The sequence below is a fragment of the Equus caballus genome, chromosome 11, assembly GCF_041296265.1.
Source record: "Equus caballus isolate H_3958 breed thoroughbred chromosome 11, TB-T2T, whole genome shotgun sequence".
In the NCBI taxonomy this organism is placed as follows: Eukaryota; Metazoa; Chordata; class Mammalia; order Perissodactyla; family Equidae; genus Equus; species Equus caballus.
In genome coordinates this window covers 43,962,728-43,990,582 of record NC_091694.1, presented here as the reverse complement: position 1 = coordinate 43,990,582, position 27,855 = coordinate 43,962,728, and the positions used below count along the sequence as shown (strand labels likewise).

General features: G+C 37.1%; 1 protein-coding gene and 1 non-coding gene across 12 annotated transcripts in view; both read right to left on the bottom strand.

Moving 5' to 3' along the window:
• NSRP1 (nuclear speckle splicing regulatory protein 1) overlaps nucleotides 1–27,737 on the bottom strand; it is a 59,845-nt gene extending 32,108 nt beyond the window's left edge. For 2 of the 11 annotated variants that reach the window (XM_070227804.1, XM_070227797.1), the window contains exons 1-3: nucleotides 27,650–27,703; nucleotides 26,357–26,453; nucleotides 3,263–5,293 (exon numbers count right to left, since the gene is read on the bottom strand). Coding sequence is in view for 4 of the 11 variants with exons in the window: in XM_070227797.1 (XP_070083898.1) it covers nucleotides 3,263–3,355 (93 nt within the window). In the remaining 7 variants the exon portion in view is untranslated. Of the gene's footprint in view, nucleotides 1–3,262; nucleotides 5,294–26,356; nucleotides 26,454–27,186; nucleotides 27,218–27,649 lie in introns of those variants that run through there. The other 9 variants (XM_070227800.1, XM_070227799.1, XM_070227803.1 and 6 more) reach the window with 9 other exon arrangements.
• Nucleotides 27,362–27,424, bottom strand: MIR423 (microRNA mir-423). The gene has a single exon (NR_032912.1). It is a non-coding gene; the product is annotated as a microRNA mir-423 (primary transcript).
• Nucleotides 27,738–27,855: the final 118 nt, after the last annotated feature.

The window sequence follows — 27,855 nt, the reverse complement described above, 5'->3', positions numbered from 1 at the left end:
AGAAAACTAAGGGGAAAACTCCCAGCTTGTTTTATGAGGCTAATATTTTGATTTCAAAACTAGATAAGAGGGGCCAAGGCAGCCCTGTGGCTGAGTGGTTAAGTGTGCAGGCTCTGCTACGGCGGCCCAGGGTTTCACCGGTTCGGATCCTGGGCGCGAACTCAGGCCATGCTGAGGCGGTGTCCCACATGCCACAACTAGATAGATCTACACTGAAAATATACAACTATGTACTGGGGGCTTTGGGGAAAAGAAGGAAAAATAAAATCTTTTTTTTTTAAAGATTGGCACCTGAGCTAACAACTGTTGCCAATCTATTCTTCTTTTTCTTTCTGCTTTTTCTCCCCAAACTCCCCCAGTACATAGTTGGATATTTTAGCTGTGGGTCCTTCTAATTGTGGCACGTGGGATGCGGCCTCAACGTGGCCTGATGAGTGGTGCCACATCCGCGCCCAGGATCCGAACCAGTGAAACCCTGGGCCGCCGCAGCGGAGTGCGTGAACTTAACCACTCAGCCACGTGGCCAGCCCTGGAAAAATAAAATCTTAAAAAAAAAAACGAGATAAGAATAGGTAATTCTGTGTTTTCTTAGATTCTATATTTGAATATTTAGTAACCATCGATCACAGAGCCATTTATATTAACTATATTTTCTGTATTCTTGATGCTCTGGCACTTTGTGGCCTCACTGACCAGGGAGAGACTGTCCATCCCAGAGCTAGCCAGTTCTTGAGAGACAGCAAAAGGCAAGCCCAGGAGTATATCGTTCATATGTAAACTAATCAAGCTAGAGCCCATACGCTGAACCACCTCCATTATCTGGTTCTTACACTATAGGAGGCAATATCCCTCTGCCCCAATCACTGAGGGCCAGGTACTAGACAAGTGGAGACCACCCCTACAGTCCAGAGCCTGCCAACATTCAAACTAGCCAGTTCTAAACTATTTCCCTGACCTGCCTTGCCTTTCCCTTTGCTCCTGATTCTGCCTCTTGACCAAAACCTGGTGCTTCCACTCTGGGTCTGTGTGGAGTGGCATGCTCCTGTCTTTCGGAAACTGTAAGCAGTAATAACCTTTCAATGGCAATGACCTCACCAAGTCACTCAGTCACTTCCGTAAATTAAAATTTACAGGTACAATACTATTTTTTGAGACAATAAATAAGCTCATTTCATTTATAAGCATAGATGTTTAAAAAGCTTACATGAAGAATTAGTGAATTGAATCTATTAGTATATTAAAAATTAATATATCCCATTCAAAAACAATTTAAACAAGAAATTCAAGACTTGCTTAACAATTGAGAATATATTGATGTAATAAATCACATTAAGGGACCATAGGAGAAAAATGACTATCACAATAGATGCAGAAAAGGCATTTGATAAAGTTTTATTATCTGTTTATGATTAAAAATTTCCAGTAAACTATGAACAGAAAGAAACTTCCTTAACTTGATAAAGCCTATATACTAAAAGCTAATAATAAGCATGAAACTTAAAGGGAAAACTTCACAAGCATTCCATTTAAGATACAGACAATAAAGGAAGCTCACTGAGACTCTGTTCAACCATACTACTGGAGGACTTGGCTAATGAAACAGGAGGAAAACAGAGGTATAAGGGTTAGAAGAGATGAAGCAGATTCATTATTACAGTAAATGAATTTAGAAAGACTGCCAGATACAAAATCAACTTACAAAATCAATAAGCATTGTTCTATACCAGAATAGTCAACTGGAAAAGATACTTAAAAATAACGTACCATTCACAATAGCTATAAAAACTATGTAGTATCTAGGAATTAACTTAAGGCATAGAACATTAATAGGGTAAAAAATTACCTCATAAAAAGTCTAAATGAATTGAGAACTAAAACACATTTATTGGGAGTTCCTTAAAGATTAATCTATAGGGGGCTGGCGCCATGGCTGAGTGGTTACATTCATGTGCTCTACTGCGGTGGCCCAGGGTTTCGCCGGTTCAGACCCTGGGTGTGGACATGGCACCACTCATCAAGCCATGCTGAGGAGGCGTCCCACATGCCACAACTAGAAGAACCTAAAACTAGAATATGCAACTACATAGTTGGGGGCTCAGGGGAGAAGAGAGAGGAAAAAAAAAAAAAAAGATTGGCAACAGATGTTAGCTTAGGTGCCAACCTTTTTAAAAAAAAGAAAAAGAAAGAAAAGGATTAATCTATAAATCCATGGAAGTTCCATTACAAATCGGGAGAGTTTTGTTTTAGTTTTCAAGGAATTTCACAAACTTACTCTAAAATATATATGTAAGAATAAAGGTCTAAAACTGGTTCAGTCAAGTTTGAAAGAGAAGTATAGAAAGTAGGGGACTCACCCTACCAGCTAAAAATCTACTACTAAGTAATAATAATTAAAACTGCAGTATTGAAACAGCAACATATAACAATAAAACAAGAATTTAGCAGCAGATTCATACATATTTGGGAATTTGACATTATAAAGATGACCCACAAATCAGTAGGAAATGCAAGCACTGGTTACAGATAGCACTGGTTATAGATGGCACTGGGAAAACTAGTCCATTCTAAGAAAAATAATGTCGGATCCCTACCTCACAATATATACAGAAGTGAACTCAACATGGAAAGAGCTATATGTAACATAGAAGAAAAGATAAATCTAATAGAAAAAAAATAGGAGAATATATTAGTAGCCTCAGGGTGGTGAAGACCTTCCTAAATAAGATCTCTAAAGCACAAACCATACAGGGGAAAAATGACTGATTTGACTACATTACAAACAGAATTTACGCTGTATAAAGTACACTACATTATAGGCAACTCTTAAGCTGCAATAACAAACTAGCTCTCAAATACTGCACTTAACATTTATTTCTCTCTTAGAAACTGTTCCAAAGGGGCAATTGAGTTTGGCAAGACAGTTCTCTGTTTCACATGGTCATTCAGAAACCCAAGCTCTTTTCAGCTTGTTGCTCTGCCAATTGCTAGGGTATGGAAAGTTGGGTCAGGGCCTGAAATAACAAACCCATCCATGTTCCAACTTACAAGGATAAAAGAAGTCCATATAAAAAATTTTCTTTTAAGCTATTGAGGTTCAACTACGCATAATACTCTTGCCCATATTTGATTGGCAATATTAGTCACACGCTTCAATTAACTCATGGAAGTAAAAGATGAACTCTCTAACTGAGCAGACATGGGCCCAGCTTAAATTCTGTTACTACAGAAGGGAAGAACAGATGTAGGTGAACTACAGGCATACCTCAGAGATCCTGGAGGTTCTTTCCAGACCACCACAGTAAAGTGATATCGTAGTAAAGTGAGTCACATGAATGTTTTTGGTTTCCCAGTGCATATAAAAGTTATGTTACACTATATGGTAGTCTGTTAAGGGTGCAGCAGCATTAGGTCTAAAAAAGCAATGTCTATGCCTTAATTAAAAAATACCTGATTGCTGAAAAATGCTAACCATCATCTGAGCCTTCAGCAAGTCGTAGTCTTTTTGTTAATGGAGAGTCCTGCCTCCATGTTGATGTCTGCTTGCTGAGTGATCAGGGTGGTGGTTGTTGAAGGTTGCGGTGGCTGTGGCAATTTTGTACAATCAGTGCAGTTTGCCACATCGACTGACTCTTCCTTTCACGCGTGGTTTCTAGCACACAATGCTGACGGCATTTTACCCACAGTAGAACTGCTTTCAAAATTGGAATCAATCCTCTAAAACCCTACCACTGCTTTATCAACTAAGTTTATGTAATACTCTAAATCCTGTGTCGTCATGTCAACAATCTTCACAACATCTTCACCAGCAGTAGATTTTGTCTCAAGAAACCATTTCCTTTGATCATCCATATGAAGCAACTCCTCATCATTGAGTTTTATCTGAGATTGAGGCAACTCTGTCAGATCTTCAGGCTCCACTCCTAATTCTCGTTGTCCTGCCATTTCCACCACACCTGCAGTTAGTTCCTCCACTGAAGTCTTGAACCCCTCAAAGTCATCCATGAGGGTTGGAATCAACTTCTTCCAAACTCCTGTTAATGTTGATATTTTGACTTCTTCCCATGAATCACAAATGTGCTTAACGGCATCTAGCGTGCTGAATTCTTTCTAGAAGTTTTTCAATTTACTCTGTCCAGATCCGTCAGAGGAATCACTACCTATGGCAGCGACAGCTTTATGAAATGTTTTTCTTGATTAATAACAAGACTTAAAAGTCAGAATTGCTCCTTGATCCATGAGGTGTGCAGAATGGATGTTGTGTCAGCAGACACGCAAACAGCATTAGTCTGGTTGTACATCTCTGTTAGAGCTCTTGGGTGACCAGGTGCATTGTTAATGAGCAGCCATATTCTGAAAGGAGTCTTTTTTTCTGAGCAGGAGGTCTCAAAGGTGGGCTTAAAATATTCCGCAAACCATACTGTAAACAGTTGTGCTGTCATCCAGGCTTTGTTCTTCCATTTACAGAGCACAGGCAGAGGGGATTTACACAGTTTTTAAGGGCCCTAGGATTTTCAGAGTGGTAAATGAGCACTGGCTGCATGAGCCCCTAGTAAGAGAGTCAGGCTGCCCTTTGAAGCTTTGAAGCCAGGCATTGACTTCTCTCTAGCTTATGAAAGTCCTAGGTGGCGTCTTCCAATATAAGGCTGTGTGGTCAACAATAAAAAGCTCTCATTAGCATAGCCACCTTCATCAATTATCTTAGCTAGATCTTCTGGATAACGTGCTCTAGCTTCTACGTCAGCACTTGCTGCTTCACACCTTGCACTTTTATGTTTTGGAAATGACTTCTTTCCCTAAACCTCAGGAACCAACCTCTCCTAGCTTCAGACTTTTCTGCAGCTTCCTCAGCTCTGTCAGCCTTCATAGAATTGAAGAGAATTGGGGCCTCGCTCTGGATTAGGCTTTGGCTTAAGGGAATGTTGTGACTGGTTTGATCTTCTATCCAGACCACTAAAACTTTCTCCGTATCAGCAATAAGGCTGCTTTACTTTCTTATCATTCGTGTGTTCCCGGGAGCAGCACTTTTAATGTCCTTCAAGAACTTTTCCTTTGCTTTGACAACTTTAGCTAACAGACACAAGAGGCCTAGCTTTGGGCCTATCTTGACTTTCGACATGCCTTCTTCACTAAGCTTAATCCTTTTGGCTTTGATTTAAGTGAGATATGTGTGACTCCTTTCACTTGAACATTTAGAGGCCATTGTAGGGTTATTAGTTGGCCTAATTTCAATATTGTTGTGGCTCAAGGAATAGATGCGCCTGACGAGAGGGGGCGAGACAGAAGAACGGCCAGTCTGTGGAGCAGTCAGAACACACACATTTATCAATTAAGTTCGCTGTCTTATATGGGTGCAGTTTGTGGCACCCCAAAACAATTACAATAGCAACATCAAAGATCACCCATCACATTGCGGCCGGCCCGGCGGCCAAGTGGTTAAGTTCACGTGCTCCGCTGCGGCGGCCCAGGGTTCGGATCCTGGGCGCGGACATGGCACTGCTTGTCAGGTCACGTTGAGGCGGCGTCCCACATGCCACAACTAAAAGGACCCACAACTAAGATACACAACCATGTACGGGGGGGTTTGGGGAGACAAAGCAGAAAAAAAAAATTGGCAACAGTTGTTAGCTCAGGTGCCAATCTTAAAAAAAAAAGAGCACCCATCACAGACCTCCACCATATAATAACAATGATAAAGTTAGAAACATTGCAAGAATTACCAAAATGTTACACAGAGACACAAAGTGAGCAAATGCTGGTGGAAAAATGGCACTGAGAGATTTGCTCCACACAGCGTTGCCACAAACCTTAAACCTGTAAAAAATACAGTATCAGTGAAGCACAATAAAATGAAGTATGCCTGTATTAGCAGTCTTCACCATAGGTACCACAAAAAAAGGTAAGGGAGAGAGGGGCCTGCCCAGTGGCGTAGTGGTCAAGTTTGTGCGCTCTGCTTTGGCAACCTGGAGTTCACAGGTTTGGATTCCAGGCACAGACCTACATACAGCTCATCAAGCTATGGTATGGTGGCGTCCCACATACAAAAATTAGAGGAAGACTGGCAACAGATATTAGTTCAGGGACAATCTTCCTCACCAAATAAATAAATAAATAAAATAACTGAGATTTTCAATATCTAAAGCCAATACGTATTAATATTTAAAATATACAAGGAACTCTTATAAATGATAAAAGAGAGACAGATAGGAAATACAATTGAAAAGAGGGCAGTGGATAAGAATGAGAAATTTAAGGAATAGTAAGAAGGAATGCCTAATAAATACATGAAGAGATACTGAACTTCTTTAATAATCAATGAATTGCAAAGTGAAACAACCAAGAATGGAAAAAAATCAAAGTGCTGATGAGAAGATGGAGAAACAGTGACCACCAATGAAATACAATGGAATGTACACTGGTACAGTCATTCCAGAAAGCAATCTGTCAGTACTTTCTTACTGTGTACATATATGGAATCCCACTCCTGGATAAATACTCCCAAAGAAACTCTTTAGTTTCTATTGAGATGTGTGAAAACGTTTTTTAGTGTTGTGGTAGCAGGGAACCGACGCATAACTTAAATGTTTATCTCAGAGGGAATGGGATAAAATACAGTTGACATATATGCTGCAGTTAGAACCAACTAAGGATGTACATTATAATGTAGTGTTGACTGAAAAACAACTGAGATCTGTAATACAATAATATTTATATATATATAAAAACATATACACTCAAAACAACACAATATAAAGGATATATACATAATTCAAGCATATATATCAAACACATCAGAGTATGTTTAAAGGGGAATGAGAGAGGGGATCAAGGATGAAGAGGAAAACTAATAAAACAAGAAAAGAGCCTTGTGCAGCCTGATAATTTGAGTGTGCCTTGAAATGAGGAGTATGACTAACAATTCTCTGTATGTTACAAAAAAGAAGTTTATTGCATGTGTAACAGTTATTTCCATTGTCAAAGAGATGTCACAGATCCAGAGAGAAACAAACACAGAGAGAAAAATGAAAATGTCAGGAGGATGCAGTTCTGAAATAACAATCTCATCTGTTTCATGTTGACAATTTCTCTGTGATAACAAGACATAGCAAAAAGTGGGAGAAGCATAAAAGGAGTGTTAAAAGGAGGGTAATTCTAGATTGCTTATAAGGAAAAGAGTACGGCTCTTTAACAAATACAGTGCAAGATATGGACTGAAGGAAAAAAACTCAGAATATGGTTTTCAATATCCTATGGCACATCAGTCAAAAAGAGTGGCAGAAAAGCATTTTCTAAGAGTTAGTGAAAACATATTTACCATAATTAATGACACCTCTTCCAATTACTGCTTAATTCCCCAATAAAAGGAAAATTACATTTTATTCTACTTAGAAAGACACACTTATTTTAAAGGAAGATCATTAACCATGTTGGTAACAACCAGTACACTTATAATCAACAGTCAAAGGTCTTGTAAATCCTCCTCACACAGGCTGAATTTTAATGAAATACACTTGGTAACGTATTTTCTTTCAAAAGACAAGCAACAGTTTGGCACCTAATATATAATCATAATGACCAAGTCAGGTGTGCAGCATCCCCAGTACAGACTTTATTAGAGTTCAGTTATAAATACACAATCTCTTGACATTGAAGATGTAGTTCTTGCAGATAAAGCCCAAAGGCAGGAAATGAATCTCCTCACAAATGCTCCTTCTTATCTTTAAAGTAACCTCAAATTATTACTAAACTAATAAAGTAATTTTGTTTCTGGAAGTGATCTGATCTATTTTATTTTCAGCTTTTGATAAATCCAAGAATGAGATGGGGAATTATTACTTTTTGTCTGACTATACATACTGAAACAGAACATGAAAATATAGGAAAAAAATTTCTTTAATGATTTTTATGGTAAAGTTGGAATAGGCAATATCAAAGCTTGTCAGCATACGAAGATGATGTGCATGGTTATGGAAAAACAGAAAGCTAATTTTGTTATTTAACAGCAAATTTGGAAGTAAAGCTTTTACAATCTTCTAGTTACAAATTGTCAGTTAACAAGAATGAGTCAAAAGGGTACAATGAGACTGTATACAAATCAAACAATAATAAATTCAAAAATATAATTATGGGGGCCAGCGCAGTGGCACAGCGGTTAAGTTTGAACGTTTCGCTTCGGTGGCCCAGGGTTTGCTGGTTCAGATCCTGGGTGCAGACATGGCAAGGCTTGGCAAGCCATGCTGTGGTAGGTGTCCCAAATATAAAGTAGAGGAAGATGGGCACGGATGTTAGCTCAGGGCCAGTCTTCCTCAGCAAAAAGAGGAAGCTTGGCAGTAGATGTTAGTTCAGGGCTAATCTTCCTCAAAAAAAAAAAATTATGGTTATTTCTGCCTTCTTTGTGGAATTTTTCTAATATAATGGTTCTTAGCTAAAGGTCACAACCCAAAGTGGAGATCAAGATTCTGTTAAAAAGTCACAAAAAAGCCAGGCTATCAAATATAACTGTCAAACACAAAGTGTGATGGAGACAGCACAAGAAACTTTCAGATGACTAACGATTAATGATGATAGTTATTGCACACAGAGAGGGTATTAACTTTATTGTAGCAATATAGCTACCATTTATTACACTTCTACTCTGTGCCATGCACTATACTAGCACCTAATATATACCATCTCTAATCCTTAAAATAAACATTTAGTAGATAACATTAAAAAATAGAGATTTTTGTTTTTAAATGTGGAACTGAAACTAAGAGAGATTAAACAATTTGCCTAAGATCTTAAAACTAGGAAAAAAATGCAAAGCTTCTGGTTTAAAATGGCAAATTAATACATGCTGCAGCCTCCTCCTCCCCCTCCTAATCCAAACCCTCAGAATGACATAAAAGAAATGCACAATCAAGCTAGAAAACAAGAAAAGGTACCTTCAATGGACTAGAACCTTGAGAAAGATAGAAGGCAAGAAACCAAACTGCCCACAGAGATTGAATGCTGGAAAAGGTGGGAATGGTTCCCAGGGCGCTACATGTTCTGAGGTAAGGGATCCAAAGAGCAGAAGATGACAGAGAAGATAGATTAACTGGGGTTTTTGCATTGGAAGCAGCAACAAAGGTAGATCCTTACATACTACCTGGTTTGGGAAAAGCAAATAGAGATTTCATTTCTGCCCTTAGTTGGAAACAGTGAATACAGGAGCTTGAGTTAGTCGGTAAAGTTTTAGAATACCAAGAATAAAGAGAAAAATCCTAACAACATCTGGTGAAGGAAGTTGGGAGTGCAGATTACTTACAAAGAATCAGACTGATACCACATACTTCCATTTGGAAACAGTGGATATAAAGGAAAAGTATTATTTTAAGTTCCGAAGGAAAATAATTTGAACTTGGAATTCTAGATGTAGTGAAACTATCTTTGTAAAGATATCTTTGTATTTTGTAAAGAGAAAATAAAGACATCTGCAGATCTGCAAGGATTCAAAGATTATCACACACAGATACTCTCGAAAAGAATTACTCAAGGATATGCTAATACAAGTACAAGACAAAGATGTAGGATGTGGAAATCAACAGTTAGCAAAGAAAGCAATAAAACTAATTGATAAATCTAAATAAGTATCAATTGTTAAAAAAATAATACTTGCGACTAAAATCACAGATGCAATCAACATAAGATAGCAGAGAAAGAGGAAAAAAGAAAAAGTGGAGAGAAGTAAAAACATGCTAAAGTTCTTGATTTGTCTAAGAGAGGATGTGAATATTTTAAACACTATTAGAATAATTTAAGTTTTAATTATTGTATTGAAATTTTTCGAGTAAACATTAACACAATAGAACGTAAAACTCCCGGGGGTGGCGGTGGTGTAAAATGGAACCACCACCATGACCGAAGCAACGAAAACTTAGTCCAACAATCAGAAAAAAAGAGAAAAAAAATAAACAAGAAAGCATGGTACGCAGGAGATATAAAATGACAGGAACAAGTCCAAATATATCATAATCACTTATTTAAAAGACAAGAACAAAATATAGCTATATCCAAGGGTCAGAAAAATGAATGAATGAATGGATGGATTCAGAAAAGGAGGAAATAAAGAGATGGAAACACAGCATGAAAACGCTAAAAAGAGAAGTAGAGCAATACTAATTTAAAGAGAACAGAAGTCAAGGCAAAAAGACAACAATCCATAGAAATATTATAGAAATGAATCTTTACCTCATTAACAACACCATTCCAAAATATATAAAAACCTACTTAAATAGAGAAACTAACAAAACTGTAACCACAGTGGAAAACTACCAGACCATACTCAGACCAAAATCAAAAAGGTAACAAGTATGAAAGGGTATATATTTGAATAATATAATTAAGTTTGGACAGAGGATATAAACTCAAATTGCTTCCAGGGCCAGAGAGATGCAGCCTAGTGTAATCAGCAGGGAGTAGAAGAAACTATAGTTAACCAAAAAGTACAAGCCCCACCTAAAGGTAGCCACATCTGAAAATTTTAAAAACTGTCATGACAGCCAACTTGCTTGAGACCACTGAATAAATGAATACACGAACATGCATACACATAAGAACATGTACACTCATATACACGTGTATGTAAATGTCTATTATAGTACATGCATTATTAGAGTACTTGAAAGAAAACAGAAAACATCTCATTTCAAATATACATGGATTAGTCACAAAATCTGACCGTGTATTAAGCCACCAAGGAAATGTCAAGAAACTGCAAAACGTAGAAGTCGCATGGGTCACGTTCAGACAAAATGCATTAGGATTAATTAACAGCAAACAGGGGAGGGAAAAGACCAGACACCTGGAAATTAAAAACAATTCTAAATGATTCCTGCATTAAAAAAAAGAGAATCAAAACAAAAGTTATGGACTACTTTTTAAAAAATACACAGTGAGGTCACTAAATAACAAAGCCTATATTATGCAAAGCAGTACTCTGGAAAAATTCATAGCCATTAACAAATTTCTTAGGAAAGAAAAAAGATGTTCAGGGCCCAGCCTGACAGCATAGTGGTTAAAGTTTAGCATGCTCCGCTTTGGTGGCCCAGGTTTGTGGGTTCAGATCTGGGAGCAGACCTACCACTGGTCAGCCATGCTGAGGCAGCATCCCACACACAAAAATAGAGGAAGATTGGCAACAGATGTTGGCTGAGTGCCAGTCTTCCTGGGGTGGGGGGAGTTCAGCTGAAGAATTTAAAGAGAACAGATTAAAAACAAAGAATACAAGGAAATTAAAAAAAAAGTAATAAAATAGAAAACTAAAAGACAGAGGATGATCAATAATCAAAAGCTGATTCTCTGAAAAGGCAAACTTTTGCCAGGTCTGATCCAAGAAAAAAAGGACAGAAATAGCAAATCAACAACATCAGGAATAAAAATAAGATATAACTAAAAGATTTTTAGAAAGCATTTTAACTATTATTAAAATCTTCTACAAATATAATTTGAATAAATGAATGATTTCTTAGGAAAACAAATAACCAAAAGTAGCTTAAAAAATAGAAATCTGAATAGATTAAAAAAACAGAAGAAACTGAAATAGTCAAGGACCAGATGCATATATATCACTTTGCACTTTAACATATTTCAAAGGAACCTATTTTCTTCATTAACTGTCCTAGAATAGAGGTTCTCAAATGTTTTGGTCTCAGGACCTTTTTATACTCTTTAAAATTACTGAAGACCAGAAGAACTTTTATTAGAAATTGAAACAGAAAATTTTAATATTTATTAACTCATTAAAAAGTAACTATAGACCCATTTCATACTAACAACATTCTTATGAAAAATGACTACTTTACAAAAAAAATTTAGTAAGAAGAGTGGCAGTGGTTTAGAATTTTGCAAATCTCTAATAGAAGACTGCTGAATTCTCATATGGGGTCTGTGTTCAATTTGTTGCAAATCACATGTAATGCACCTCTGGAAAACTCCACTGTACACTTGAAAAATGTGAGAAAATGAGAATAAAAAAAGCAAATAATGTCTTAGTATTATGAGAACAGTTTTGACTTTGCAATCTCATGACAGGATCTTGGGGACTCCTGGGGGCCTCCATATTACAACTGGAAAGCCATTGTTCTAGAAAAGAAAAAAAGACAGAAAGCTAAAGCTAAAAATATAAAGAACAGAAGAAGAAAACTATAGGGCAATGTGACTTAATAGCAAATACCTTATACCATATACAAAAATTAACTCAAAATGGCTCAAAGACCTAAACCTAAGAGATAAAACTCTTGGAAGGAAACATATGGGGAAAGCTTCATTACATTGGTTTTGATAATGATTTCTGGATATGACACCAAAAGCACAGACAACAACAAAAAATTCTGATAAACTGGGCTTCATCAAAATGAAAAATTTTAGTGCATCAAAGGACACTATCAACAGAGTGAAAAGGCAACCCACATAATGGGAGAAAATATTCAGAAATCATATACCTGGATAAGGATTGATAACCAGAACAAACTTCTACAACTCAACAGTAGAAAAACCCCAAGCAACCCAATTTAAAAATGGGCAAAGGACTTGAACACACATTTCTCCGAAACAGATACATAAATGGCCAACAAGCACATAAAAAGATGCTCAATATCATTAGTTATTAGGGAAATGCAAATCAAAACCACGAGATACTACCTCACTACCACTGGAATGGCTAGTATCAAAAAAAGTCAATAACAAGCGTTGGCAAGGATGTGAAGAAACCGGAACCATTGTGCATTGCTGATGGAAATGTAACATAGGGCAGCCACCATTGTGGGAAACGATATAGTGGTTCCTCAAAAACCTAAACACAGAATTACCATGTGATCCAACAATTCCATTTGGGTATAGGCTTAAAAGAACTGAAAGCAGGGACTCAGATATCTGTAAACAAATGTCACAGGGGCATTACTCACAGCAGCCAAAAGGTGGAAAAAACTCAAACTCAAACAAAATGCGTTACATAATACAATGGAACATCATACAGCCTTGAAAAGGAAGGAAATTCTGACACATGCTACAACATGGATGAACCCCAAGGCCAACCTCAGTGAAACAAGACAGCCACAAACAGACAAATGCTGTTATGACTCCACTTATATGACATACCTATAGTAGTCAAATTCATAGCAAGTAGAATGGTGGTTGGCAGGGGTTAGGGGGAAGAGGAAATGGGGAGTTTTTAATGAGTACAGAGTTTCAGTTTGGGTAGATGGAAAATTTCTGAAGATGTGGTGTGGTGATGGTTGTACAACCATGTCAATGTACTTAATCCCACACTTAAAAGAATAATATACGAAGACCAAGTAGGGTTTATCTTAGTAAAGAGTGGTTTCACTTGAGAAAAATCTATCAATGTAATTCACAATAGTAACAGATTTCGAAAAAACATCTAATAATATTCAATAGAAATGCCTAATAAAAATTTTTAGCAATCTAGAGTTATTGGTCAACTTTCACTAATTTGTCTTGTGTTAACAAACAATATCAAAATCTCATGGATGACAACATAAAGGTTTATTTCTTGCTTATCCTACATGTCCAATGTGGATGGCTGTAGGTCCATACTGTCTTCATTCAAGAACCAAGGCTAAAGGCACTGGCCCCATCTACAATATGCTGTCCATATGGTAGAGGATGGAAAAAAACAATGGCTGAATCAGGACAGGGTCCTTAAAGCTTCAGCTTGGCTACAGCTTATCACTTCCACTCATGCCACTTGTCAAAGTCATGGATAAGCTTAGTATCAAGGGGCAGGAAGTACACTCCCCCACAGGGCGGGGCATCTGACAAGATGACTCTATGGAAACGGACACAGTGGAGAGGATTATACAACTGTAAGCAAGAATATTTGGGAATGAAATCTACAACAGAGGGAAATTCCCTTAGTTTGAAAAAGGGTATTGAGCATGAACCTAGAGCAAACATAACTATTTTTAAATATCAGCAATAGATGCTTAGAAAATGAAATAAATGTAACAATAAATTTAAAGATCCCAATCAAGGATATGAGCTATGAAGTCAATTAACTATGTGATCTTAAGCAAATTAAACTGTTTCCTCAACTGAAAAATGAAGATGACACCCTATTTCACTGATTCTAAAACATATTTTTTCACATTTTAACCTCTCAGAAATTGATGACTTCTTAAAAAAATAGCTGTCACCCAGGAGAGAATAATGATGTACCACATATGGAAACCTTCCATTGACACCTTCTAGTAACATTAAGAAAGCATCACTATCAAATCATCTTAGATTTGACAATATATGGCAATATCTAGTGTTACTGTGATGATTACACAAGCTAACTCATATAAAACACTTAGAGCAGTGTCTAACACATAGCAAGTACTCAATACATATTAGTTTTTCTTATTCTTTGTCCTACTATATATCAAAACAGATTATAATGCTACATTAATTGAAATAAAATGGCATTGGAGCAGGATTAGAGAAAGAAATCAATGGAACAGAATAAACAGTTTAGAGAAACAGACCCACATATTTATGGGAATTTAATATATAATAAGTGAGCCATTTTATATCAGCAGGGAAGGCACAGAATGGTAGTTCTCAATTCTATTATATTCAATATCCTCCTTTTATAGGAATTTGTTAATGCTCCTTATCTGTACTGAAATAAAATGCATAGATAATATGAGCCTTCTACACACAATTTTTCAAAAATTATATATATATATATATTTTTTTTTTCTTCTTTCTGGATTTCTTTGGATACACACATATATATACCCTTACAGAACTATAAAAAATAAAGGGACATTAACTTACAATAATATATACTGTATTTCACTATGTAAACACATAACTACATTAGAAGACAGTAAGTTATCAAATGCTTCAGTAGAATCACCATAATCACCATTAATGCTACAGATACAAATGCTGACTGCAGAATTGGTGACTCAAATACCACAAGCAAATCTGGTGACAATGACCTGATATTCTTTTTTTTTTTTTTTTTTTTTTTTTTTTTTTTTTTAAAGATTTTATTATTTCCTTTTTCTCCCCAAAGCCCCCGGTACATAGTTGTACATTCTTCGTTGTGGGTTCTTCTAGTTGTGGCATGTGGGACGCTGCCTCAGCGTGGTCTGATGAGCAGTGCCATGTCCGCGCCTAGGATTCGAACCAACGAAACACTGGGCCGCCTGCAGCGGAGCGCGCGAACTTAACCACTCGGCCACGGGGCCAGCCCCTAAATTTGTTTTTTTTTTTTTTTTTTTTTTTTTTGAGGAAGATTAGCCCTGAGCAACATCTGTGCCCATCTTCCTCTACTCTATATGTGGGATGCCTGCCACAGCATGGCTTGATAAGCAGTGCATAGTTCCGTGCCTGGGATCTGAACCGGTGAACCCCAGGCTGCTGAAGCAGAGCACACGAACTTAACCCCTGCGCCACCTGGCCAGGCTATGACCTGATATTCTTAAACGGTGAACTCGTGGTAAAGTTCTAGACAAAATAAGATATAATCTTCCTTCAATCTACAAGACAGTCAAATTAGGGGGAACTTTAGCAGACATTTTGCCATGCAAAAAACAATATTTTTTAAAAAGTATTTTAAATCTTATTTCATTAAAAATACTTTTATTTAATAAAAATAAAATGTGTAAAATATATTTTGTGTTTACATGTAAAAAGAACTTAGGTTCTAGGCTCATAAAATTATTAATTGCTTTTCACCCATATACATGTTCAGAGAGATTTCACCTATATGCATGGGGGTCATAAGATGCAGAATATCTATCATCCCTGGCCCACATCAAAAATTAACGTCAATAATATTCACTCTCAATAACTATAATAAGCAAAAGCCACGCACAAATTTCTTAATGCGCCGCTGAAGTAGTAAAATACTTACTGAAAACCCTAGGGATAGATTCTTCAAAAAAAATATTTTGGACAATTGGCTATCCACTTTGTTGAAAATGAATAGCCCCACCTTCTCAAAATATTTCTAAGTTACTGGAAGGCAGAGTTGTGTAATTTCACATGATGAAACCACGTCTCACATTACTTCTGTTTGTGTTCCTTTTTCAACTAGTAAACAAGACTGACTCTTTGAAGTGTGTCTGATCTCTGCCAGTCCCTCAACTAACTTTTTCTATTGCTTCTGAAATCCATTCTCTCAAACTTCTAAAATTCCATTATAAATAAACTGCCTCTCCGAGGGAGTACATTATAATGTTTAAAAGCGTGGACTTTGGAATCAGGCAGACGGTCTGAGTTCAAAATCTAGCTCTGAGACCTAAGTACTCTGAGTGTGATACAGGCCAATTTACTTAACTTTCTGACGCCTTAGTTATCAAGCTGTAAAATCTCTCCTTTTTCTTTAACTTCTTCCCTTTTACCTTCAACATGCACAGATCATCTCTATCCTAAGAAAACAACAACAAAAAGGAAAATTCCACCAACTTTACCATTATTCCTTCAAGCTATCATCCCATCTCATCTCTCTCTTCCCTGTCAAACTCTTTTAAAATAAGACCATGAATTAAATCAAATGAGTTAATGATCAGATAACAGAACAATAAAAGGGACAGAAAGGAAGACTGCAAAGCTAAGAAAACACATTGAGGACTAAAATAACACCATTAGAGCTAATAAATAAATTAAAAACAGCAAGAAACAGAAGACACATAAGTGAAATACCGATAAAGGTTTAAGACAATCATGGTTAACGCAGAGAAAAAGAAAAAGATTGAGTAATTTCCAGGAGTATCTGTTTAACTCTCTTATCTTATCCAGCTTTACTTTTTCTTGGTCCTGGTCATTGTCTAAATTAACATGTAATTCACTATCTGTTATCCTCTCCTCCTTCCACTAGAATGTAAGCTTCACAAGGGCAGTGGCTTTGTTTTGTTTTACTGGCACAGAGCAGGGAATCACTAAATATTTGCTGAATGAACATAATGATATGGAAGATAAATACTCACCAGTTGTCCAAGCCAACAAAAATTAAGTCATCCAGAAGTGGGATAAAAAAACTACAGTATTGTACATCCTCATAAGAACATTCAGTACCAGGGAAAATGACTAATGTCTACAAGGTTTTGAAAAAAATTGTTATTCTAGAAATACTACACCCATTCAAGTAGACATTTATGTAATAAAAGCAACTGGCAATCATGCCTTAACAATCAAGAACTTAGGAAATAATGCCCCTATGAGCACATGCTGAAAAACTACTCTCCAATGGGGGGCCGGCCCCATGGCCGAGTGGTTAAGCTCGCATGCTCCACTTCTGCAGCCCAGGGTTTCCCTGGTTTGGATCCTGGGCGCGGACATGGAACTGCTCATCAAGCCATGCTGAGGCGGCGTCCCACACAGCACAACCAGAAGGACCTACAACTAGAATATACAACTATGTACTGTGAGGCTTTGGGGAGAAAGAAAAGGAAAAAAAAAAAAGAGAGAAGATTGGCAACAGATGTTACCTCAGGTGCCAATCTTTAAAAGAAAAAAAAACTACTCAACAATGAAATTAAGCCAAAGACTTCAGAAATGGAAAGCACTGGTAAAAGGACTAGAGGAGTGCACTGGATCAAATTAAATAAAAAACCAAATATTACAAGAATACAAGGATGGTAAAATTTTAAAAAATTAATGTAAATTCACATGATTAGATCCTAAAAAAATAATAAAATTTAATATTTATGGTTATTTTTTTTTTTTGAGGAAGATTAGCCCTGAACTCACATCCACCGTCAATCCTCCTCTTTTTGCTGAGGAAGACTGGCCCTGAGCTAACATCCACCACCAATTCTCCTCTGTTTGCTGAGGAAGATTGGCCCTGAGCTAACATCCATGCCCATCTTCCTCTACTTTATATCTGGGACACCTGCCATAGTACGGCTTGATGAGCAGTGTGTGGGCCTGCACCCAGGATCCAAACGAGTGAACCCTGGGCTGCCGAAGCGGAGCATGCAAACTTAACCACTATGCCACCAGGCCAGCTCCTATGATAAAGATTTTTAATAAACTAGAAATAGTAGCAAACACTTACAGCAAACTTCACATTTAATTGTGAAACTTCATAAGCAACTCCCATTAAAGTCAGGAATGTAACAAGAGTGTTTCTATCATTACTTCTATTTATCTCTATAGTGTAGTTTTCAGGCAATGCAATAAGACACTCACATAATCAGACAGAGAAAGAAATACGAGGTAAAAGGATTGAAAAGAGACAAAATTATCCTTATTCGTAAACAGTATGATTGTCTACAAAGCAAATCCAAAAGAATCATCAGGCAAACTATCAGAATTATATAGGTGCTAGAATTAAATCAACAACAAAAAAATCAGAAGCAGCCATATGTACTAGTAATAACAAATTAGAAAAAAAATTCCCTTATACAACAGCAACAAGTGCTATAAAGTATCTAGAAATAAATCCAACAAAAGGTGTGTGACCTTTATGAAAGAAATTATAAAACAGTACTAAAGGATTATATAAACACCTAAACAAATAAATATTCCATCTTTATAAATGAAAAGACTGAAATATTAAAATCTCTATTCTCTTCTAATCTACAAATTCAATGCAATTCCAATCAAAATCCCTATAATTTTGTCATTATGAAACTGAAGATGACACTAAAACTCACTTCGATGACCTAAAGCAATTTTAAAGAATAAGATGGGGCATAGTGGAGAAGAGGCTGAAGAGAAGAGAATAGCAAGACAACAAATGACTTTGTAGATCAAAAATAAGGATTTTGGTCTTTATCCTGAGAGCAACTGGAAGTTAATGGTGATTTAAAAACTAATAAGATGACTATGTCTGAAGTGTGCAAAAATATACTGGAGACGCTGAAAAGACAACCTGGGAAGTCACTGAAAATGGCAGAGTATGCATCTACAAAAATTCTCTTCCCCATAGAAGAATGAAAACACTGGCAAAAAATCTGAGAATCAGCTTTTTCAGAACTCTGGAAATTAACCAAGGGATTACAAGAGTCCACAGAGCATTTACTCAAAAACAGCTGAACCTCGGAAAGAACTTTATGGCATTTTAACTTGCCCTATTTACATCATCCCCGCCCCAGCGCCGTGGTAGCCTAAAACCAACAGCCCACAATCATGGTAGAAACCAGCAGTCTGGCGGCCACTGCAGAGGGGAGAATGGGGTTACAGCTCCTTCAAAACCCTTATCGCAGAGAATTATTACTGGGCCTGTCTGGTGGTTCCCTGGAAGACACCACACACAAGGCTGTTATTATTTAGACTTCACAGAGCTGCCAGTGTAACATAGCTTTACAAAAAACTGCAAAAATAACCAATCTTGGGAAGAGGGGAAGCTCTGACTTCCAGGGTTGCCACATTACATTATTTTATTTATTTTTTTGAAATTTTTTTCTTAAAGACTGGCTCCCGAGCTAACAGCTGTTGCCAATCTTCTTCTTCTTCTTTTTTTTAATCTTTCTTCTCCCCAAAGCCCCCTAGCACATAGTTGTATATTCCAGTTGTAGGTCCTTCTGGCTCTGCTATGTGGGATGCTGCCTCAGCATGGCTTGATGAGCGGTGCTAGGTCCAGATGCAGGATCCAAACCGTTGACACCCTGGGCCGCCGAAGCGGAGCACGCGAACTTAACCACTTGGCCACTGGGTGGCCCCACATTACATTATTTTAAATGTTCAGTTTTCAACCAAAAATTATTGAGACATGCAAAGAAACAAGAAAGTATGATGCATACACAGAATAAATGCATTCAAAGAACTAAAGAAAACCATGTTTAAAGAACCAAAGTATGAGAACAATGTCTTACCAAATAGAAAATATCAATAAAGAGATAGAAATTATAAAAAAAAAAAACAAGAACAACAGACGAACCCTGGAAGTGAAGAATACAATAATGCTAGCGCATTACATTTCAGACCAAAAAAAGACTTTTTAAAAAATAATTCACCCACATGCCAACATAAGTAAATTTGGCTAAAAACACATACATCAGAAAGCAACTTTACATTTCTATGAGGACTCATGATGAATACCATTTCCTTCCTAGAAAATAACAAAAATTCCTAGCTCATGGGGTCAGCTTGGTGGCACAGTGGTTAAGTTCATGCACTCTGCTTCAGTGACCCAAGGTTCACGGGTGTAGACCTACATACCGCTCATTAGGTCACATAAAAAACAAAGGGAGACTAGTACAGATGTTAGCTCAGCAACAATCTTCCTCCAGCAAAAAGGAAGACTGGCAACAGATGTTAGCTCAGGGCCAATCTTCCTCACCAAGAAAAAAAAGAAAAAAGATTGGAATTAAAGTGGAGAAAAATTAAGAAATAAAAGTTATGAAAATGTATCATGTAAGGCAGTAACTTGCCAATGTTTCTATCTTCGGGAACAAACAATTATGGCTATCTTCGGTTTTGTTTTGTTTTCTTTTGTTTAAGATTTTATTTTTCCTTTTTCTCCCTAAAGCCCCTCAGTACACAGCTGTATCTTTTCAGTTGTGGGTCCTTCTAGTTGTGGCATGTGGAACACAGCCTCAGCATGGCTTGATGAGCAGTGCCATGTCTGTGCCCAGGATCCAAACCAGCGAAACCCTGGGCCACCAAAGTGGAGCACACGAACTAACCACTTGGCCACAGGGCCGGCCTCTATCTTTGTTTTTAAAGCACTCCTTTCCTTCTATTCTTCAAAATTATAATAATGAAATAATAAGTAAAATTTTGAAAAAACCCTCACAGTGTCACCCAAAAAATAACCATTTTCATTTATTTTCTATTTATATATGCGCACATAGCTTTGTACAACTATACATATTCAATTTTGTATTATTTCATCTTATTTCATGCTTTTAAATACTTCCCATACTTAACTCTCTCTCATTATGCCTTCTATCAGATGAAATGTATTACTTTCTTCTATATTTTAATATGATTTACAAGTTAAGCATCTTATCAGAAATCCTTAAAATTCACTATAAATTGTTCTTAAAAAATATCTTTTCAATTACAAAATTCTGGAAAATACAGAAAAGTATAAAAAACAAGATAACCACTCATAAACCCACCTCACAAAGCCAACAACCATTAATATTCTGAAATGCTTTCTTTACTCCCTTTTTTCCTTTGATTTTATCTATAAGAATTTTGCATATTCAGTCATGTGTCACTTAACAACGGAGATTCATTCTGAGATGTGTTGTTAGTTGATTTCATCGTTGTGTGAACATGAGAGTGTATTTACACAAACCTAGATGGTATAGCCCACTACACACCTAGGCTATATGGTACTAATCTTATGGGACCACCATTGTATATTCGCTCTGTCAATGACCAAAACATCACTATGCAGCTCATGACTGTACATTGCACCACATTTTACTTAGGCATACTTTCACTGTTGAAAGTTGGACTGGTTCTAAGTTTTCACTATCACAAACAACTCTGAAATAAAGACGTTTGAATATCTTTAAATCTTTAATATAAATTTCTGACAATTTCCTGAAGAGAGAATTTTAGAAGGGAAAATACTGGCACAGTTTCTGTCTTCTACTCAATACACTGGGTTAAATATACTTAACTTTTAAAAGATTGATACTAATTGCAAAACTACTTTCCAAAAAGGGCATAAATTTACACTAACAAAATTCTGAGGGCCCATTTTATCAAAATCTTACCATTTTTTTTGGTGAGGAAGATTTGCCCTGAGCTAACATTTGTGCCAATCTTCCTCTATTTTGTACGTGAGTTGCTGCCACAGCGCAGCCAAGTGGTGTAGGTCTGTGCTCAGGATCCAAACCTGGGCCGCTAAAGTGGAATGTGCTGAACTTAACCACTATGCTATGAGGCTGGCCACTGCCATTACCATTTTTTAAAAGTATTTGTTAATATAGTAAAAAATGGTGGCTCACTCTTGTTCTAATTTACATTTCTTAAATATAGTAAGATCAAATATTTTTATTGTTTAGTAGATATTCTAGTTCTGCTATATTTGTTTACAAATGTGTTTTCCTCATTTTTCTGCCAGAGTTTTAGTGTTTTCCTTGTAGTTTTTATAAATGCTTTACATCTTATGAAATATGAACGCTTAACCTATAAAAGGCCTATACCAAGGCTTCTGAGTGACTCAAAGTACAATTATTGCTACCATCCACCACCAATCTGACATATTTTATATAAAAAACTAAATTAATAAATTTTAGTTTTCTACTTTAACTTAATACTCTCTTAAGAGACCAAGGAGTTTTGTATCTTCTTCCTAAAGCAAAAACTTTCAGGCTGTATAAATCATACCTCTTCATGGCATATGAATTATATTGCAAAACTAGATCTCACAAGAATATTAATTGTCTAGAAATAAGCATTTCAATCGCCAAGATTAAAAGGAAAACTCATTATGCTATGCTAAATGGGCAAGTTTTTATCACAGAGAAATATTTAAAAGGAAGTTCTATGTTTTTTTGGTGGTTTTTGCAGGGAACATTGGCCCTGAGCTAACATCTGTTGCCAATCTTCCTCTTTTTGCTTGAGGAAGATTGTTGCTGAGCTAACATCTGTGCCAATCTTCCTCTATTTTATGTGGGATGTCGCCACAGCCAGCTTGACAAGCAATGCTAGGTCCACGCCAGGGATCTGATCCCACAAACCCCAGGCCGCCACAGTGGAGTGCGCAAACTTAACCACTACCCCAAGAAATTCCATGTTTAACTCATCATGCAGCACCTATTTTACTCACTAACCACCTTATAACACTTGAGAAATGTTGGTTATCACAAGTTCTTTTGAGAATAATTGTATAGACTAGGGGTCAGCAAGTTACAGCCAAATCCAAGCACCTCCCTTTTTGTAAATAAAGTTTTATTAGAACACATTTATTTGTCATGCTCATTCATTTACATATCGTCTAATGGCTGCTTTCATGCTATGAGAGCAAAGTTCAGTAGTTGGCCTGCAAAGCCTAAAAATCTACTATCTGGCTCTTTACAATATAGACGGTTAAAATGTCTGAGTATATAATTTTACTCATTCTTGGAAGGCAGCATAGACATCTGGATCCTAACTCATGGAGCTCACACTCTAGTACACTGACAAGATTTGTATGCAAATAACTTATAATACAAGGTATAAAAAGCTAAGTGCTCTAAGAAAGATAAAGACAGTCAGAAAAAGGAAGAGTTTGTTTCCAGTGGGGGAAATCTTGAAGGAAGCAGCTTTTGCAATGGGTTTTGAAGGATGGCTATAATGTGGACCTGTAGGATAGAAAAACTTCTATTGTGAAGAAAAGCAGAGTTGTGGAAAAACTACAAACATGACAGTGTACTTTACAAGGAGGAGTAGAGTTAGAAGAAAATGCAAATAAGCATTTTGAAGCCAAAGCATAGGGAAGGCTTTCAAGGTCAGGATTAGCAGTTTAGACTTTAAATACAATTAGGTTCAAGAGCAAGGGAGTAACAGTGATTAGAACTGTGCTTTAGGAAGATCAGTCTGCCAACAGTATTTGAGCAAAGAGACATAGGCGATAAGGAAACCAGTTATGAAGCCATTAAAATAATCCAAGTAATGAAGGTGGTGCCCATTGGACTGGAAGAAAGAGGACAGACGGGAAAAAAATGTAATAAACACATTTCTATCACAGCAAAATCACTCAAACACTTCTGATCAGACAGCAGCATTTGGATATAATAAAAACCTGCCACTCATATGGTATAAACATTCTTCATCTCCCCTACCTTTAAACAAGATGACAATTATTTCTAACTAGTTCTGATAATTTTTAAAAGAGGAACTATTTAAATAACAACAAAGTGCTGGACTACCACTTTCCCATATTTAAACTAACTCTGGAAAAAGCACATATTAAAACAGAATTCATTTGCTAGGGCCCCCTCTGCTGGACCACTCGAAGGAAAGTCTGATCTTAAATTTGGGCTCTTAATGCTTCTGCTGAATTGCTGAAAATAACAATAGATGGATTTACTTCATAGCAGCTCCTTCCAAGGACATCAAATGCCCTCCTCAGGAGGGAAACCATCAAATATCTTTGTCTATATTTTTCAAAGCACTAACAATTTCATTGTTGCCTTAATTGCTGATTAGTTTTTAAATAGGAAATTTTATGTTCAAACCTCACAAATATTTAAATAATATACGTAACTAAGAAATTTACCTCTTAGTACAAGCATAGGCTGGAATGCAGAAGACTGATTTTTCTATTGGTAAGGAAATTATGTTAAAGAAACAACAGTTTCATATTCTGGGTAAGAACTAAGTTGCAGCTCCCTTGTCAGTTGGGTTCTGGCTGGGCTCCACCAATGGAAGACAATGATGATATACTAGAGGGTAGGAGAAAGGGAGAATCCAAGGTATTCCCCCTGCCTTTTTCTCTACCTAAGACTAAATCTCTCCAATGGCTTTAGCTCCTTCAGGAAAGCCCAGTTCTCGCCAGGCAACCCTGGCCCCTGGCCTCCAGGACTCATCTACCTGTATGTCTCCATTTATCGCTATTTGCTTCTTATTGCAGCTAATCTCAGTGTTGCTTCACCACCCTTTTTTTGGCTTCTCAAGTCTTCATCACCTACGTAACCAATTCTCTGTATTAAAGTCCCTCTACGTAAAAGAAGAGGGAGGGAAGGGAAGAAGGAAGAGCAAAATGGCCTAGGCCTATCTTTTCTGACTCTAGTGTACCCACTGTGCAGCTACCACAGCCTCATTTCACAATGCAAAGGAAACAGCAATAACATAGGTAAACTTTCTAGATCACTTGTGTAAACCCATCCTTCACAACCTGGAATATATGTTGCTTTGTACTAAATGGAATGCTAGGAAGATTTATATGAAACTACAGGATAAGAATGTCATATTTTTCTGTTGTGTCCATGATAAGTGATTTTAAAAAGTTATTTGTATATTAAAACAAACCACAGAGCACCATCAATTCAATGGGGATAGTTTTCAACAAATGATGTTGGGACAAGTGGATATCCACAAGCAGAGAATGAAATTAGACCTCTAACACATACTATACACAAAAATTAACTCAAAACGGATCACAGCCCTAAATTTAAGAAAACTGCAAAATTCTTAGAAGAAAACACATGCGTAAATCTTCGTGGCCTTAGATCAAGCAATGGCTTCTTAGGTATGACAACAAAGCAGTAACAACTTAAGAAAAAAATAAATTAGACTTCCTGAAAAGAGAACTTTTGTGCTTCAACGGACATTATCGACAAAAAGACAACCCACAGAACGGGAGAAAATATTTACAAATGATATCTAAAAAAGAACTTATATTTAGAATACATAAAGCAATCTTACAACTCATAACAAAATGACAAATAATCCAATTAAAAAATAGGCAAATTACGCGAACAGACATTTCTCCAAAGTTGATACATAAATGGCCAATGATATCAAATGAAAATCAAAACCACAATGAGATAGTTGTCTGGGGCAGAACGTAGGGAAGTAGGCTGACTGCAAAGCAGAGCGAGAGAATTTTCAGGGGAGAGGGAAATTTTCTCCATCGTGACTAGGGCATATACATTTGCTAAAAGTCATCAACATGTACATGAAAAATCCACAAATTTTCTACCTAAATTATACCACAATTTTTAAAAAGTGTGAGCCATCTAGAGTCAATTTCTTCAAGTAGAAAACAAGAAGCAAAGAAGTATCAAGTACGTTTAATTACCTACCTATGCTATTATACAATCAGTAAACACTGAAAAAGAAGCTATTTTTCTGCCAGAGCAAAGGAAGTACCAGATTAATTGATGCATAGAAAATGACTGAAGTATTAGCTAAGCACACGTTTCAGGTTGTTTTCTGCTATAAACCATAGGTTTCACAGGAGAACACTGTTTTGGCTGCTAAAATATAAAGTGTTCACATTAGATGTTATTATCATAGTATTATCGATGGTAACATTATGCACTACCATAATTATAACTGAGCAATTACATTTAGGAGACACTGAATAACCACAAAAGTAGTCTCATAGGAAACTACTTTTCTACTAAAAATTCCTACGAAATTCGTGACATCTTAACAACTCATTTCCAGGGATCTTTACACCACCAATTTTCTCACATCAGTATTAACTGTCTGAAATGACTTTGTATAACTGCTTAAAAATACGTGAAGTTCATAGCTCTTGAAAGAAAAAATCTCTTTGATTATCCATGTAAAACTTTTAAGGGGAAAAAACAGTCAGTGGAGTCTTTCTTTGAATATTCCTTTTGATAACTGTAAATTATTAAATACTCCAGATACATTGTATCGACAAATAACTAAGGCAAGCAAAGACATCAAATTTACAAGTTGAATGAAAAAAACTTATATTTTCAACAATGCAGTAGAAAAACATAGGTTCCCTTACCTCATCATCATCATCATCAGAATCACTTCCAAACACTGACGGTTTTTGCAAAACAGGGCGCAACTGCTGTGCTTTCTTTGGCAAAATAAGCCCATACCTGCATTTTTTTTTTTTGAAATAGAAATTACACCATTATATTCAAATGTTAAAAAATAATACATCCACTACCTCTTCCAGATGAAGCTACCAAGTCAAAACATGTCATGGCCTATGAACACATAACATTGTTTCTGATTTTCAGTAATCTCAAAATTCTAATATGCCCTAAGATTTTATAATTATTCCCAAATGATTATTTGTGGACATGGGCCAAACTCAAATACCACTTTAATCAAAGAAGAGAAGTAACTGAAGAGTTCAGAAATGTTTTAGATAAATGAGATGACAATAACGTTTTATAAAGAACACGTTAGTGGAAAGCTCAGTTCATGTTCACCAAAAAGAACATTCGCTCTAAGTTACCTTTATGGTCTAACAAGAGTCAGGAAAACAGCAACACTTTTCTACTGGGTACCTAACACAGTTGTAAAGAAGTTACTGGATAATGTCACCACCAAAATTTTTAAGATTATATTAACTGAGAAACCTACACAGCCACGGGGCAAATGCCCGTTACACTTGATCAAGCTCACTTGCTTTGTCTTGGAGCATCTGACAACCATGCCATCAAATCCACCTCATTTAGTTTCTCACGTTTTGGCCTTTAAGACGCAGAGATCACAGGAAGCCGCAAGGAAAGTAAGGATTATACATCAAAGGTAAAACTTCCAAGAACATACGATATTTGTCTTTTTTGCGGCAACGGATACCCCAATTCCCTATATGCCTACCCTTTTCTGTGGCTTCTCAGCACAACATTCCTAAAACGAGAAGGGAGGGCGGGAATCAGGACGTGAGCTGCCAAGGAGAACAAGGCCCTCTAAAGAAGCCAGGAACTGTCTCTCTTCTCATGGCCCCTGTAAGCATCCAACCGAGGAGAAACTGAAGCGCGGGGTAGGAAGCAAGACTGAGGGGCCTCAGACCGAGCTTTTGGAAAATAGAAAAGTCTCGCTCTCTGCCCCTCAGCCTAACTTCCTTTATTTCCTCACAAGTTTCTCCCTCAAACTTCGGGCTTCCAGCCTGGAAAATGTGGGGGGGAGGGGAATATATGTTCCTCAGGATGTCTCGCTTTTCCCCGTCTCTATGCCTGACGACACAGCCCCTTCACTTCCAGCGCACTTTTACTCCTCGGACAAAGACACAGTCGTCGTGGTTTCTCACTCCCCGCCTGACCCTAACTCCCGGATCACTCACTGCCTGCCCGGAATCGCCATCTTGCTCCCGTCTCCGCCGAACGTGGCCGACGCCGACGTGACGCTGACGCAGACGCCTACGTCATCACGTAAACTCTCGCGCGGCTTCGGGCTGCCTGGAAGCAGTCTGGCGGCTGCGTTCCTCTTTCGAGTTGCCGAGCTGGTGGAAATGGAGTCCCGCGGTGTTCTGTTCTGTGTGGAAATCGA